Source organism: Scardinius erythrophthalmus (genome assembly GCF_964197995.2).
Source record: "Scardinius erythrophthalmus genome assembly, chromosome: 20".
In the NCBI taxonomy this organism is placed as follows: Eukaryota; Metazoa; Chordata; class Actinopteri; order Cypriniformes; family Leuciscidae; genus Scardinius; species Scardinius erythrophthalmus.
Genome location: NC_138240.1, coordinates 3,346,548 through 3,363,093, shown reverse-complemented (window position 1 = coordinate 3,363,093; position 16,546 = coordinate 3,346,548). Strand labels below are relative to the sequence as shown.

Genomic DNA, 16,546 nt, shown 5'->3' with positions numbered 1-16,546 from the left:
CATTTGTTGCATTGAGCTTTCTTCATTTCGTAGTTTCCCCCATCGCCATCTTGGTGACATTAGTGGTGCAAAAAATACACAGTTCCTCTTTAAGACTTAAAAAAAAAAATCTTATTTTTATTATTTGAATAAAAAAAACAAATGTATATACAAGAAGAAACTGGAAACGAACTAGTAAAATGTAACAAAAATAAGCAATGTTTAAAGTAGTGATGTTTTCAGCTCTTTCTCTCTCTCTGGATGATCTCGAGATCTTGGCAGTGTTGGTACAGTGGCTCTGAAGGCTCAATCCACATGGTTTCTGGCAGTTTGTTCAGCTTTTCCAGAGGGAATTGAATGAGCGCCGTGTCATTGAACACATCCATGAAGCGCGGTGCGCAGGGAAGCGGCGTCTCGTCACACACACTTGTCACCTAAAACGAAAGAACAGAACAAAGACATTCAATTGACATTTCATCAGACAATTCTCTCTTCATAAAAATGCATGAATTGTAAAGGTGTACTGTAAATAAAAGTCAAAGTTACATTTGAAAGGAAGCTGTAGTCTCTCTCAAACTCTCTCTGAAGCATCCTAAGAAGAAAATTACAGACATCATGAATAAAACACTCGGTTGGTTAAACATACACACAATTTTGCCTTTTCAGCAGCATAAAGTAGTAAATACTAAACTTGTAGCAGTGTTTCTTTTTTATATTCTATAAATGATATTATTATAGTGTTATTTAATAGTTTGATTACACTTTATAATAAAGTTTCATTAGTTGACTTTAGTTAACATGAACTAAAAATGAACAATACTTCCAACAGTATTTATTAATCTTAGTTAATGTTAATTTCAACATTTACTAATACATTATGGAAATTAAATGATGTATTTGTTAACATTCGTAAACTAACATGAACAAACAATGAAAAGCTGGATTTTTATCAACAAAGATTAATAAATACTGTAACAAATTTATTGCTTGTTAGTTTAATACATTAATTTTAAGAAATTTTAATTTCAGTTTGATTTATTTAATTTTAATTTCAGCTTTAGTTATTTTAGTATATCAAGAACTGAATAATGTTACCTTGACAATAAGCTGGAATAAAGTTTTTTTTATTTATTTCAGTTAACATTTATTTTATATCAAGTGCACATAGCATGTTTTTTTATGGTTTTAGTTAATGATAATAATCTTGTAGTTAGAGATTTATATGAGATGCAGTGTGTGGACAGCCGAATGCAACACTCATAAAGTGCTTGCTGAACATTTAAAGGGATATTTCACCGCTGGAAAGATGAATGTGTATTTAAATTGGGTCATTTATGTAGTAGAAATGTGAAATTATTTTAGAAGTTGGTGCCTTCTAGACTGAGAAAAGCCTGAAAATTTATTTTTGGCTCATGTGGATGAAAGACAACAACTCCCAGAATGCACTTGCTTCGCTGCCCTACGAGGACACGCCCAAGCCACGCCTACCGGTTACAGAGGGCAGTATCGGGAGAAATGATATAACTAGGCTACTAGTCGACTTGACACTGAAAAGACGGTGTTTTATCGTGAGATCCCCCTATGGGCGGGTTGAAGACATGCGGGACGAGCTCCTCCTACTGGCTGGAGTCTCTCGCCTCTGGACAGAAGAGACTCAGATGACGATAAATGACGATTTTTGCGTCATCTGAGTTTTTTTTTCCAGACACACAATACAGAAATCTCTCGTCTCAGGGGGACATGAGGGAGGGAAGCACGGTCATTTGAAAATACTACCGGGTTTTACTGATACAAAGCTTAATGCTAATCGCTGAAGTATCCCTTTAATTGTAAAACCATGTGCCTTAACAAGGAGCTGCTTCACCCTTTGTTTTAATAAACATTTATGCTCACACTGATGTTGGGCAAGAGCCTGGTTTGCTGAGAGCTGAAATAGTGAGGACGTGTGTATTATAAGTCTAGGCACCTACCTTTCTTGAATGCCATGAAAACGGTTGCCAATTATAATAATTTTTTGCAATGTCTGAGGCGTCCAGTTTCTCCACAGCAGGTTGTTGTACAGAGCCTTCCCACAATGCATCAGGTAGAACAGGGTGGGTTGATGAACTGGGCGCTTTCCCTCCTGTTAGGAAAACAATGCTATAAACTTGAGAGCAGAACAAAACTATATTGACAGTATGTGTGACGCACCTCATTTTCAGTCAGCACGGTGAAGCCAAGCTTTTTGAGAGCATCACACTCCGACGCAGAAAACACCGGATCATACACACTGCAACTGCCCACTGGAATCTGAGAAAGCATTACAAACTTAATTGCATTAAAAATACAATGCTTAATTGGACATATCATATCATATAAATGAAAATTGTATACCTGGAGCGTCTCTAGAAGCAGTAACAACATTGCTAGCTGGTATCGGGCAGATACACAAGAAGCAAAGTTACCCAAACCATAACACACACAGTGCTGAAGAGACGCATCTCCATTCAGATCTGAAGACCCAGAAGCATTGGAAAGAAGACGCTTGGACAGGAGATCTGGAGGTGGAGATGCGAATGTGGTAATTAGTATATTATTTTTAAATGTATGGCCCGTACTGCAGTAGTTCGACATCACCTCTCCATTCCATCCAGACGTTTTCTCCTCTCAGTTCATTCCTGTGAAGGAGTAGAACTTTTCAGAGAGCTTGCAGACAATATGAATACAAACCTTAACATAATTACATAACATAAAAAAGTACTGGTATCAGATAGTTATATGATTGATTACCAGATTAATGTACTTTCCTATTTACATGGAACTCCAATGTATTTAAAAGAATATAGCCTAATGGTATAAATGTCTAACAGAGTCACTGCTTGGATTTGACATGACAGATAAACTCTCACATGGCGTTTGTCAACTTCTGTTTGTCCAGTTTGCAGTCAGACACCTGGTGTGAGTCTAGTTTTGGGTTTGAAGGATGTTGTCCTCTTCTAGCAGCTCCTTTACGACGCCCTGCTACCTGCCACTCATCATTACAAGCCATAACAGTCAAAACCTCTTTACCCAGAATAAGACAATTTACGGTCAGACTGCACGCAATACGTGATCAAACTAAGTGAGGATCAGTCGGCTTCCATATGAACACATTTTGTATTTGAATAGTGTAAACGACTCTCTTATAAACTTATAGCAGCTGAGATGTTCATATGTACATTCAGACACATAGATATCATATGATATCTATGATTCAGACAACCATTTGAGTGTTATGTGTTACGATTTAATCGTTCCGGTCGGCCGTTGTTCTCAATATATACAGTTCCTATGCTTTATACAACACATTTTTAAAATGGCACAAATTGTTAAGACGCTAATAAAATATATATATATATATATTTTCTAATCAAGAGATACATGTGTGTATGATACATTTGTATGTTGGTTTATTCTTGTGAATCTTTATGCACACGTCCACTACTTTCCGTTCTGATGGTCTATTTTTTTTTGTAACTTGTGGAAAGGTTAGTATTTATTCCCTGTTGAACGTTTTCAGGTATATTATATTATATTATTAAACTCAATAAAATCCTAAATAAACTTGAGATCATCAGTAGCGCGCGCGTGTTTGTCGGACACTAGATGGCGCGCGCTCGCTTCTTTCCCGCTCGCAAGCACTGAGGAAATCTGAGGAAAAACGTTTTATAGTTTTTATTCTCTAAATTCTCAATGTTTCCTGTCAGAATATTTGCTTTATATGAATAATGAGATTAGGTAGTTTCGTGTCTAATCTTCTTGCGGTAAATAAGTTATTGAACGAAGGAAAATAAAATGAAGTGTATCATTGAAGGCAATGGCATTAAAGGTATGACACATTTTTACTCGATATTATCTACAATCTCCCCGTTTCATTTGTTTATAAATACCTCTGTTTAACGTTACTGTTTTTAGTATTTGGAAAAGCAGTTCATGCTCTGTCAAGAATTGGTGAAGAAATATGGTTGGATCCACTGGAGGAAGGGGTAACGTTAGGCTCACACACACACACACACACACACACACACACACACACACACACACACACACACACACACACACACACACACACACACACACACACATTAGACATCAGACACTAGGCAGGTTTTAAGACACAATCTTTTAGTGTGTAAACTTGTTGGTAACACTTAACAACAAAGTTCCAGTTGTTGGCATTAATTAACATTAACTAACAATGAAAATACTTCTAATGCATTTAGTAATCTTAGTTAATGTTAATTTAAACATGTACTAATCTATCTGTTAATATTATTTAATGGACCACCTGAGCTAACATGACCAACAATGATCAGTTGTATTTTAATAACTAATTTTAACAACATTAATAAATACTGTAACAAATGCATTTCTCTTTGTTAGTTAATGTTAGTTCATGCAGACTGCTGGGACCTTATTTTAAAAGTGTTACTAACTTATTTATTTTGTCTGTCATTTCTAATTCTCCCTCTTTCTGTCTCTCTCTCTCTCATCTATAGTTGGCTGTAAGGACAGTCAACTCATCTCAGTCGGCTTATGCCTGTTTCTACTTCACTCCTCTGTTCTTCCAGAAGTATATTCCAGATCCAGACACCCAGAAAGATTGTGATGCTGTAAAATGTAAACTAAACATAAAGGTACTAAACATAAGTTTAATTTAAGTCTTGAAGGTTTGGTCAATGTTATTATTACTGAACATCTTTTGTATTCTGTTAAATGCAAAAAACAAAACAACACAATATGGAATGTTATTTAATAACATGTTTTAAAATAAAGCATTATTATAACCGGTGATATAAATACCCTCATATCCATCAGTATTATTCATGCACAGTATTTACTGGTTACTGTATGCTTTTAAAAAATAATTTTCAGAGCGTTCTTCCCCTGTTCCGCTGTGTTGCGTGGAGAGAGCGAAGTGTGGATAGATGTGAGATAACCATCAATATCCCAGACTGCAGGGTGATATTTCAGTTTCACTGCAGACACGGTTGGTTCATTTGCATGTGAAATATGTATTGAAGCTGGTAATGCGTTGACAGAGGGATGAACAGATTGATGTTGGCGGTTGTAGTCACAGGGTGTCAGCACACTTCAACTGGACTCTCTTCTGTGATGATGAGATGCTAGAAATCATTTCCATATTGCATAATTCATCACAACTTATCACATTTGTTCTAATCAAGATGTTGGCACTTGTGTGTATTTTAGGAATAACCAAGACTCATAATTTGGGGTATCAGGAAAGTGAAGCTTTGCAGGCCGTGTTCCCAGCTCACCTCTGTCCAAATGTCCTGAAGGCCCAGTCCAAGTAAACACACGCACGCACACACACACACACACACACACACACACACACACACACACACACACACACACACATTTCTTGTACATCTATCTTTATGAGGACATTCATTGACACAATGCAATCTCTAGCCGCTTACCCTAACCTTACCCATCACAACTAAGTGCCTAACCCGAACCCTGACCCTTGACCTCATTATAACCTTATCCCTAAAACCAAGTCTTGACCCTCAAACAGGCCTTTAAAGGCTCTCAGAAAGTGAGGACCGGCCAAAATGTCCTCACTTTACTCTCTTTGTCCTCACTCCAATGGTCTAAAACTCAAACTGGTCCTCACAAAGATAGTTGTACAAGTACACACACACACACACACACACACACACACACACACACACACACACACACACACACACACACATGACCTACTACTAAAATCAAAAGTTGCATCTGTTAGTATTATTTAATGCACCTGAACTAACATGAACTAACAATCATAACGTTAGCAATACTGTAACAAATGTATTACTCAACTGTTAGTTAATGTTAGCTAATGCTTTAACAAGCACATTGTAAATTGTTAACGTTTTATTTTTAGTAGGATAGTCCAAATCATAAGCTGACTTCAAACCATTTTTGTTCTCGTGTCAGACTTTTAGGCGACATTGTAGTGCATTTCCCGATCTCACAAGAAGAGGTCACTCTTTCCATTTCCTCTTATAAAGTAGCGTTGAAGACCTTTTATGAGGAAGAAAATGGTAAGGCTGTGTTTTTAAAAGTATACTACCATTCTTGCAGTATATAGCATTAACATTAATTTTAAATATATAAGTATTAAAATATTTTAACACCAAATGAAAGTAGCCATTTAATGGATGACACTCACTAAAGTAAATGTGCGGTGTGTTTTTCATTGCTTCACTTACTATCTAAATAATCTGCGGTATTCAGTTAGCTAGTATTACATTTATATTTGATGGAGAGGAGATTAATTTACATAAATTCAGATCTGCATGCAACCTACATGTATTTAGACTTAATGTATACTAGAGCTCCTGTATACTCAGATGTTTAAACATTGTGTTCCTGCATTAATTAGATCTTGTTTGTTTGATATCAGGTTGTATTAACGGCATGAACACAGAGCTGATGCTGCACCCAGATGAGTTCGACTATTTCCAGGTTGGAGAGGATTCAGCCGTGACCTTTTGCCTAAAAGAACTGAGGGTGAGCGTCCAGTACAACATGTTTTACCACTTAAATACGCAGGATATGTGTCGAGGTGAGGTGTTAGTGTCCACATGCCAGAATGTTTTATATGATGTGTGATCTGATCAGTGCATGAGGATCTTTCCGTATTTATTGCCACTTATTTCTGTCCTGCAATGTAGTCGCTGTGCGATCATATTCACTCAGGCGAGTTCACAGAAAGTGTGTCATGCATGTGAACTGAACGTACTCCAACTTTTAAAGGGGAGCTATTATGACCTTTTTTCAAAGTCTTGATTTTGTTTTTGGGTGAATATTTTTTTAATGTGAATATTTTCACATATTTTACATTGTTACAACTCCTCTGTCAGTAATGCTCTGTTTAGTTAATGTTTCTATGAAGCTCCTCCTTCCGAAAAGCTCAAAGTGCTCTGATTGGTCGGCTGGATCAGTGTGTTGTGATTGGTCAACCACTTCGAGTGTATTTCTGAAATTTCCCGTCCCTTAAAGGTGGTATCAGTGATTTCAGGCCCAAAAATATTTTTATCACATTCATCTAATCTTTCCTAACGATCCGCTAGCTGCCCGCCCCATAAGCATGCCATCAAAAAAACGCGTCTCTGTAGGCAGCCTAGGCTCTGAGATCTGCACACAAAAACAAATGGTTTAGCCAAACACTCAAAACCAAAACAAATAGTGTTCCAACCAATCACCGACAGGGGGAGGGTGTTGTGATGTTTTGAGCTAGCTTTTTCTTCAGCTCTGACTTTGCGTGCAGCCGTGCACGAGCACAAAACTTTACAACACCGAATGTTCGTTCCCGGAAGAAAACTCATGACTACAATGGAGCCGTTTCAGGGAGTTCAGTTATTATAGAGAATAACTCACTTTGGAGTGACTTTGTAACGTTGCAGACATTTTTCATGCACAAACAGCATCATTACACTCTAAAGAAAGTTGAACATGTAAACAAAAAAAAAGAAGCATAATAAGGCCCCCTTTACTTGCATCCAGGTGTGCTATTTTATTTATTTTGTGGTAATCTGCATTACAGTTTTTTCCAATTGCTAACACAATTTTGCAAACTAGGCTGGTTTTATCAAAATACTTAACACAATTCACAAAACCACACACCCAAACTGCAAAATACCTCATATATCCTGCAAAATGAAGCACTGCAACCAAAACTACACATAGCATTATCAAAATCAAACTTTTGCACGAAATGGCGCACACTTCATTCATATTACCAGATTTGTGTCTAACTAACTACACACTGTTGGGCATTATGAAAAGCACTCTCATCTTTAGTATGCTTTGCCATAATACTACAGTTTTTACACACATTTTCTGAAAGCATGCCTCATATTCTCAGAACTCTACACACAAATAAAAAAACACACTCAATGGGCAAAACCCCTCAATTCAAAATATGGACGTAGTGTCCGTGACGTCACCCGTAGGTTTCTGAAGAGCATTTTTGGCCCTGTCCCAAATGGCACACTCCGGACTTGTGGACTTCCTCAGAGTCCACACTTTGGTGACGTCATGTAGTGCAGACCTATAGGGCCCTTGGCGCGAGTCCACGAGGGCGCATTGAGAGGTATTTTTGGGACAGACTCGATCGGCACGCCGGAAATAATAGTCTGGTTATTGTTGGACAGGAGAAATCACATTTTTGCGCTCCGACGTCTTATCTCCATCACAACTACACAGCCTAATTTTACAGTTCTATATTTTGATGTTGTGCATATCACCAGGGCATTAAAAAATAGATATATCATGCTTATTTAAATGATGTATACAGTTGTAATAATAGGCTACATAATGTTCCATTTGAACTTACAATTTTAAAACATAATTTAAACATAATTTTTTTCAATTTACAGGTTTCAATATTTAATACTAAGTTTACATATGACTCAGTAAAGCCCTGACATTCGGATCTATTTATTTAATGAATCATAATGCGATCGTATTATTAAACGCACTATTATTATGTTTGAGACATCAACCACTGGTCAATGACCATAATGTTTGTATAAACTGTAGGTAACAACTGGTAAAATGTGCATTTAGGTCATAAAAACCGTAATATTTTCTTCTCAGCCATGTCAACAATTATCCGTGAGTAAAATCTCCTCCCATCTGTTGTCTGATTGGCCTTTCGCAAGGATTCCTGGGTAGTTAAAGTGCGTGAAGCCTACATCTATGCGGGCTTCGCGGAAGACCGCTTCAAGGGCACAAAGGGGGCGCTGCTGAGCACACTTCAGAGCGGTAAAATGCTGAATGGGACAGCCTACGGACTCGTAGACTCAGCGAGCACGCGCAATTCAAGTCCACGAGACCGAAAGTCCGCATGAAGTGCGCCATTTGGGACAGGGCGAAGCCTAAAGTGGGCGGAGCCGGCCGTCGCCATCTTGGCCTTGCGTCACTCCCGGATAACAGAAAATAGGCAAACAGGCGGGGCGTGAGTGGAGCTGAGGAGCCTGGCTATCTGAAATCACCTAGCTCGACGTGATCGAGTTAGCTGATGATGTAAAGCCAATTAAACGTTCCTATTTTTGCCCTTCGAAATATTATAATAGTTAAAAGACATGGCTACAAGTGAGACTGTGTATTACTTCGAGAGTGTTTGTGTGTGACAGTGATTTATGTGCATACATGTCCGTCACTCTTTCATGGTCCGTCAGCGCGGCATCACTCAAGTTCGTAGAGAGCTTATTCAGTCCATTTTAGATTCTGATTTTGGCCGTCTCTCAAATGGGTTAAACCATAGATATATTGCCTTTGAAGAGCAAGTAAATGCGCTAGAAAATCCGCGCTCATTCATGTGCATTTATTGCATGGACGGAGAAAGCGCTGACGCCCGCATGATTTCATCTGACGGTACATAAGCATATTATAATCCATCTGTTCCGTGAGAGCAGAACGAACGAGCATGTATTGACGTTTTAAATTTGAAAACCCCCAAAAGCAACGAAATTGTCAGACATCCATTAGTACAGGTTCACGGAGGAAAACAACTGAAATACAGCGCTGGTTGTTGTCTCGAACGATAACGACGAAATCCAAAGACGTGGGCTTTGTACCCAAGTATTAAATTGTATGAAATAATCCCGAAAAAAAGCACAAACACAGCAGAGATGGCAAGTTCAGCAGCTAACATTGCTGAGGTGACGGCTAGTAACAGCAGACAAACGGCTAGCACTGACAGCGGCAATCCATCTGTCACTCAAGTGGCCACTGGCCACACCCTTAAATTTAAATATTAATCAACTAAACGGACGAGTTATAAAATAATTCAACCCCTCACAGTTGTTATGAAGGGCACAATTAGCTGTATAGACCAAAGCCACATAGAGATCCAGGCTGTAAACATATTTTTTTCTGCTGTAAAGTTGGTAATTTTAACATGAGGGAGATACAGATTTGACTCACTTCTGCAGCCAGGCCAAGCGGCCAGTCAATGAATTGCAGTTTAACTCACTTCCGTGTTGGTTTCAAGAGAGAGACGGGGAGGTTGCCGCTTGGTGTAAAGCAGAAAATGTGTTTAGACTTTTGGAGACTTGAGAAGAGGTTTTGCTCTCTGTGTGTCAGTTTAAATAACTGTGCTGTGCATGTCATTTTAGTGTGTTAGCAATTGGAAAAAACTGTAATCAGCAATATTACTTTTCTCAAAAAATAAAATAAAATAATTAGTTAGTTGAATAGTTGGATTACACACTTCTAAAAAATACGAAACGTTGAAAAAAAAAAAAAAGACAAAACATGAAACTACAATCATGCTCGATGATCACTTACGTGATTTTGGAATTGTAATGTATCCAAGATAAACTATAAACACAAGTTAATTTTGTATTCTCTAAGCTCAACCTTTGACCTTGATATCCAGGGAGATCTCGTGGCACTGGATTATGCCCTGATAGTACCGACCCCTTTCACGTACGCGCTTTGGCTGTGTCAGTGGCGTAACTTCTTGGCAGGCCACAGTGTATTTGTGTCAGTCATTGATGCAGTGGGGCAGATGCTTGGATTCGAACCAGATAACCTGTCACAAAGAGTTACAGCACTGGACAGCACACTGTGGTCTGGACACACATGACTGACCTTCTCCTCATGCAGTCTTAAACGGGGTCAGTTCGGATCAGTGTGTTCAGATCAGTGTGTTCCTGGTGTATAAAACGCTGTACAAATCTGTTTGGGCAGGTCTTAATTATTCAGTATTGTGCATGTGTGTGTGTGTGTGTGTGTGTGTGTGTATAGTATGTATATATATATATATATATATATATATATATATATATATATATATATATATATATAATGAAAATAATTATTTATTAAATTGCTTTTAGGGGCTGCTGTCCTTTGCTGAGGCTTATGGTCTACCAATATCTTGTCAGTTTGGTATTGCTGGACAGTAAGTCTTTTATTTTGTTTTCAATACCAAACCCACATATATTTAGCATAAAGTCATATTTTTAGCTACTAACCAACTATAGCTGTTAGTTGAATGATTCTGAACGCTTTCAGGCCTGTATCCTTCTCTGTAAAAGACATGACGCTGGAGGCCCATGTTGTGTTGTCCACCTTAACGGATCCAAACCTCGAAAGTCCATCTCAACCTGCACCTGGGTATTTCATTTTAACCCTCATATTCACATGCATATACTGTACGTTCACAACAGACTTTGTATTTTCATGATGGACTGATGTTCTTAAAGGAACATTTCATTTTATCATTTACTTAACCTTCATGTTGTTCTAAACCTGCATGATTTAAATTCTGAAACAGAATATACATTTATTTTTAAGAAGACTCTGGCCCTCCCAAATAGCAAGAAAATTCCACCCCGTAACCTTATTTCATACAGTCTCTTTCCTATAATTTCAAATTTTAGGTGCAATGCAAATGCAAAACCACTGAGACATAGAGCCTTGTCCATAAGCACCAAGACAGCAGCCGAGTTCAGTGACGGCTTTAGTTCTCTAGTTTACCTCGGCTTACATATATACATGCTGGCCTGTCTCTCTCTAATCTATCACTGTAACTCTTCCAGTCTGGGCAGTGATGTCACTGAATTTGCCCGCCTCCTTGTAGAGTTTGTGCTTGTATCAGTGTCAGTGGTTCTGTGTGTTAGTCTCAAGCAGAAACAAACATCTGGGTCAACTGTTGCGTGCACTACTACGTCACCGCTGACTGTTTATACAGCCAACGTGCAATAATTCATGCTAGTGAAAGCTTAAATAAACAACTAGTCTTGATTTTTTTTATCTCTTGATTTTAAAAGGGCAAAGGGCTTATTTGCATATGTTAGATGTCAACAGAGCTGTTTAGTGTAAAGACAAAGTCTACCATCCAACAACAAGGCCATTTATGTTGATTCTTGTTTGGATGAAAATGATTGTTAATTATTTGAACACTACAAAAAAAATTATATAATAAAGATAAATATTATATAATTATAAAATAATAATAATGATATAAAAACACATACATTTATTTAGTACATTTTTTAATCTAATGCAATTTACAAAGGAGGAGAAACAAGGGACTGATCACGAGGAGATGATTTTTTTAAAGGAACAATTCATCCTAGGAATAGAATAGGAATTTATGAACCACAAAAGGCCACTCTTTAACATATAATGAATTGAATGAGGAAACTTTTAAGCTCAAAATGACACCATAAATATTTGAATGGATGCAGACAGCAGAGAGAAAGACACTCGTACGAGTTTGGAAACAACATGAGGTCAAGTAAAAGATGGCAGAATTTTCATTTTGATTAAATTAAATAATTTTGACTAAACAGTGCCCTCATTGTGGAGTAGATAAACAGATCTTCCTGAGTAAGTTGAAAGAGTTGTTGTAGTTGAACGTTTGTCACGTGAGCCTTAGTTCTGGTACAGAGACAAATCTGAACATAGTATAGCCCTGCCCCCTGTGGAGCAATTCACATATTCAGAGACATGCATTCATCTGTCCTTCACACACACTCCCCCACTGTCACTGTGTGATTCGTCCCCTTTTCTCTGTTGCCTCTGCTGTCCCTCACACATTCCTGCACGTGTTTCGTTTACCCATAGCACTTACATCACTCAGGCTGTGCTGCAAACTCTTTACTTACAGGCACACATAAAAAAGTTGTACGGATGTTTTATTATACAAATTCTTGGGTATTGCAATTCAACCAAGTTAAAGCGTAACTATCTCCAAAATGCAACCAAGGGTCTTTTTGTGAATCTACCCGAGGCATAAAAGCATAATTAGGATGGAAACGGCACTTTTAAGATTGACTGTATTTTCGTTTTCGGTCAAATTGTCAGTTTTCAGCATTTTGTCAGTCAAAAATAGTCGATCTCCGAATGCAACGTAACAGGGAGGAGATGGAAAGCTCCTAAAGCTTAGTTCCATATAAATTCATGGATGATTTGTTGTTTTGTCATTAGTGAAAATCAATATTGACCTTGTATTTGAAAAAGGATCCTCATATAAGAAGCAATACTAAAATTCAGAGTCAGTTCATTCGCATTCGGAGATCGACTATTTTTGACTGACAAAATGCCGGCGGACGGAAACACAGTGAGTTGTTCAAAATCTTTCTTTTTAGTAAACTCTGTGTACACAAACAATGTTCTCAATGCTGGAGTTCGTGTAGAGCCCCTGGTGATACTTTGAGCAAATTTTCATGTTGTGTCGAGCCTTCTTAGTGTTTTAAAAATAGCGATTTTGATGCTATCATAGTCGTGCCCCAAGCACTCCCATTCAAAGGCAATATGACCAAAAACGAAAATACGGTCAATCTTAAAAGTGGCGTTTCCATCCTAATCATGCTTTTAAATGAAGATTTGCCTCAGGTAGATTCACAAAAAGACCCTAGGTTGCATTTTGGCGAGAGTTACGCTTTAACAAACATCAACAAACTTCAGAGAGTCAATTTGATATGCTTTACACCACATTAACGTCATGCTCCAGAGCTGGTGGGGGCAGAAGAGAGTCTATTCTGTTGAATTGCTTGTTTGGAAAAAAATGAAAAAGAATAACAAACAACGGGCATGTTTAAATGATTGAAACATAGTTTTAGCAGCAACAAACTAAAAAGCGCTTTATAAATAAATGTGAGTTGACTTGACTTGTGTGTTCTAGGGATGACTGTCCTGTTACAATCCCAAAGACCTCCACAGCCGAAGTCTCCACAAGTGAAGGCCCCATGGAGGCAGAGGTGTGCATTGCTGAAGTCTCCATAAGTGAAGGCCCCATGGAAGCAGAAGTGTGCATTGCTGATGGGGAACGTGTGGTCTCCAGCCAGGGCAGTGAAGTGTTCAATCCAGCCCTTCACATGAGGAAGATGATTCAGCTTCATGCACCTGGAGAGATCCTGCCAAGACCCACTTTTGAGCCTGAATCGGCCTTGACTACACCAGTAACACCAGCCACATTTAAGGTTAGAGTCTTTTAGCAGACAAACAATAAATTGCATTGTGGCATTATCAGATTTATAGCCTAAATTCTAATTCCATATTTTCAAATAATAGCAAAATCGTTAAAACTGAGTTGCACTAATGGAATTATGAAAATTATGTAGTGACCAACAATTTTTTTCCTTCACAACCTGCTCCAACTCATCAATGTTTTTTGTTTTATTCTATTTCTTACATTTAGAGTTTTGTCATATGTGTCCTATTTGATGCATCAGGCTTTCATGGCTCATATAGTCTGATAGACTCGAGGAACAAAAAACACACGTCAGTTTCCCAAACTGAGAAACAAAATATGAAATTTGGTGCAATTGCTGATATTTATATGGCCAAAACATAAGATGAAATCTGATGCTTGTAATGTAAATTAGTGAGATCTTTATAACAGGATAGCAGACTACTTACATAAAATGCATGTAAATATCTGTATATAATAAGTATATACCAATAATAAGTCTTAGTAAGATGATATTTGATAATTAAATGCTTAGTTTTATGATCAAAGCTCTAGTTTTTTTTTTATAGGCAAAACATACATACAATGATGACTGAGAGATGAATGATCAGACCTTCTTCCTCAAAGGCCTGATGGATCATATTTGATACTCACATTTTAACACGATTTTTCTAAAAAATATTACTAACAATGTAAAAGTTATCCTTATATAAAGATTTCATAGCAAAAAAAACACATGAACCACAAGCTGAAGGGGGACGTTTTTACAATTATTCTAAAAGGTTTTTTTACTCGGTAAAAGAGTATAAACAATCAGATTACAGAAGGCATGTAGAAGATTATGTGCTGCAGTTTTTACAGCAACATTTCAATCATAATTTAGAGACATAAGGTCTTTGGCTTTATAGGGTAAATTAAAATAGTAATTTTGTTTTTAGTCATTAAAGAAGTTAATGTTTTTAAAACACATTTGTCTGCAAAACTATTAATTTCAGGTAAAAAGCAGAAGCATTTAGATCAAACGGTTTCAGGAAGATTCAGTCAGTCAAGTGTGTCCAAACCAAAAGTCTTTCTAGGTTCAATATATATATATATATTTATTTACATGTATGTAACTGAGGGACACAAAACACCAATTTCGTCGAATGATCAAGCTACATTTAGGTCAAAATTCCTCAGATGTTTGCATTTACAACTTGAGGGTCTCATTCTAGATGCGCTCCCTGCTCTTCGGGGCTGTGCTGACTGATGGAGGGGACGGTAACACTGCAGATTTGCCCAGCCTGGTTTGTGGCAGTGACACAGAGGAGGACGGAGGATCAGAGGAGACACAGGTAGCACCTTCAGCTAATCTGAAGCAGAGAATGCATGGACGTTACTGCAGGATGTAGCCTACATAAACCCAGTACATTATGAAGACAAAACAGCATATTTTCTGTGGTTATATGTTATCTTTTACAAAAAAGTTCAAAGTTTAATATAAATGTTCAATTGGAAGGGCTTCCTCAAGGCACGTTAATGCACAACTTGTATTATTTTATTAATGTGTGTAAAAGTGTGCAAGCTAGTTTTTGGTTCTTACATGAACATCTTTGTAATGTATAATACATATTTTGTGTGTTCAAACTGTTCTTGGAGAGATAAAAGGAAAACTATGTGACAACAGTAAAGTTTCAGAGAGGCAAAGTGGGGCAAGATTCACTTTCTGTTGCTGAGGAATGTCTACCTACATAAACACACAGTTCAGAGGAGTTCGTCACTGTGGGGAAGATAAGTGAAAACTTTTTAAAACAAACAACATTCTCAAGGACTGAAGGACTCCATGTTCTTTGTGTCCACCAAATGAGTCAGAGGAAGATTTGACTCACTGCTTTAAAATGCTGCTTGAAAAAGCATTGTTATATAAGCCTGCAGCAATTACTGGTATTGCAAACATACCTCGCCGCATTATACAGAGAAATCCTTGTGTTTTTCGCTCAACTGTTGAATTGAAAAAATATGTTAGGGAGAAGCTTAAACTGGTCTACTTTTTTAAGTTTGACAGCCGGGCAAACCAGAATAACTTAATTTCGCTCCCCATGAAGAGGCATTTGAGCTCCTAATGTGACTGTTCAACTGATCGCTATCACATTAGTTCATGCTCATGACGTCAGCATCACGACCATAACTACTGGTTTTGTTGACTGCACTATTTCAGACTCTCATGCAATTTACACCTAAATTGAGCACAAAATGTAGGAAAACTTGCAGTTACATTGAACTGCAAAGAAATGGAAGCCTTAAGGCTGAAGAGTGTCATTTAAGCCCCTTTCACATGGAGATTCCGGAAAATACACGGATAATGTGTCCAGGGATTTGTCCCAGGATTGTTTGATTTTGCTTCATTCACACTGCCAGTGATTTTCCGGAATCTGTGAGTGCGTTCACACACATCCCGTAAAGACACGTGACGCAAGGCCAGTCTAATCTTCCGCTACCGCTCTTTTCATTGTAGTCGTGCACTTGGTGGATTTTTTACGCAGCATCTTAAGTTTACTACTAATCTAGCATTTTTTTCCGGATTTGGTCGTATACTAACGTTGTATAAAGTCTTAAAGC

At 37.7% G+C, this 16,546-nt stretch overlaps 2 protein-coding genes across 3 annotated transcripts; one reads left to right on the top strand and one right to left on the bottom strand.

Annotated features, from left to right (window-relative positions):
• Positions 1–36: 36 nt before the first annotated feature.
• srrd (SRR1 domain containing) lies at positions 37–10,357 on the bottom strand. Of its 2 annotated transcripts, XM_081348227.1 has the most exons (8): positions 10,312–10,357; positions 2,868–2,983; positions 2,596–2,636; positions 2,353–2,516; positions 2,170–2,268; positions 1,950–2,101; positions 526–571; positions 86–413 (listed from the first exon to the last, which is right to left on the bottom strand). In XM_081348227.1, coding segments are annotated over exons 2-8 (699 nt in total). In that variant the 5' UTR covers positions 2,870–2,983; positions 10,312–10,357; the 3' UTR covers positions 86–218. The 2 variants fall into 2 exon arrangements, with proteins under 2 accessions (XP_081204352.1, XP_081204353.1); XM_081348226.1 differs by lacking the exon at positions 10,312–10,357 and having other exon boundaries at positions 37–413; positions 2,868–3,250.
• rad9b (RAD9 checkpoint clamp component B) lies at positions 3,815–15,490 on the top strand (the record flags this gene model as incomplete). The annotated part of the gene is made up of 10 exons (XM_081348561.1): positions 3,815–3,826; positions 4,497–4,634; positions 4,873–4,987; positions 5,209–5,308; positions 5,950–6,056; positions 6,419–6,525; positions 10,866–10,930; positions 11,044–11,145; positions 13,661–13,958; positions 15,163–15,490. The coding sequence occupies 10 exons, from the start codon at positions 3,815–3,817 to the stop codon at positions 15,337–15,339; spliced, it is 1,221 nt and encodes a 406-aa protein (XP_081204687.1). The 3' UTR covers positions 15,340–15,490.
• Positions 15,491–16,546: the final 1,056 nt, after the last annotated feature.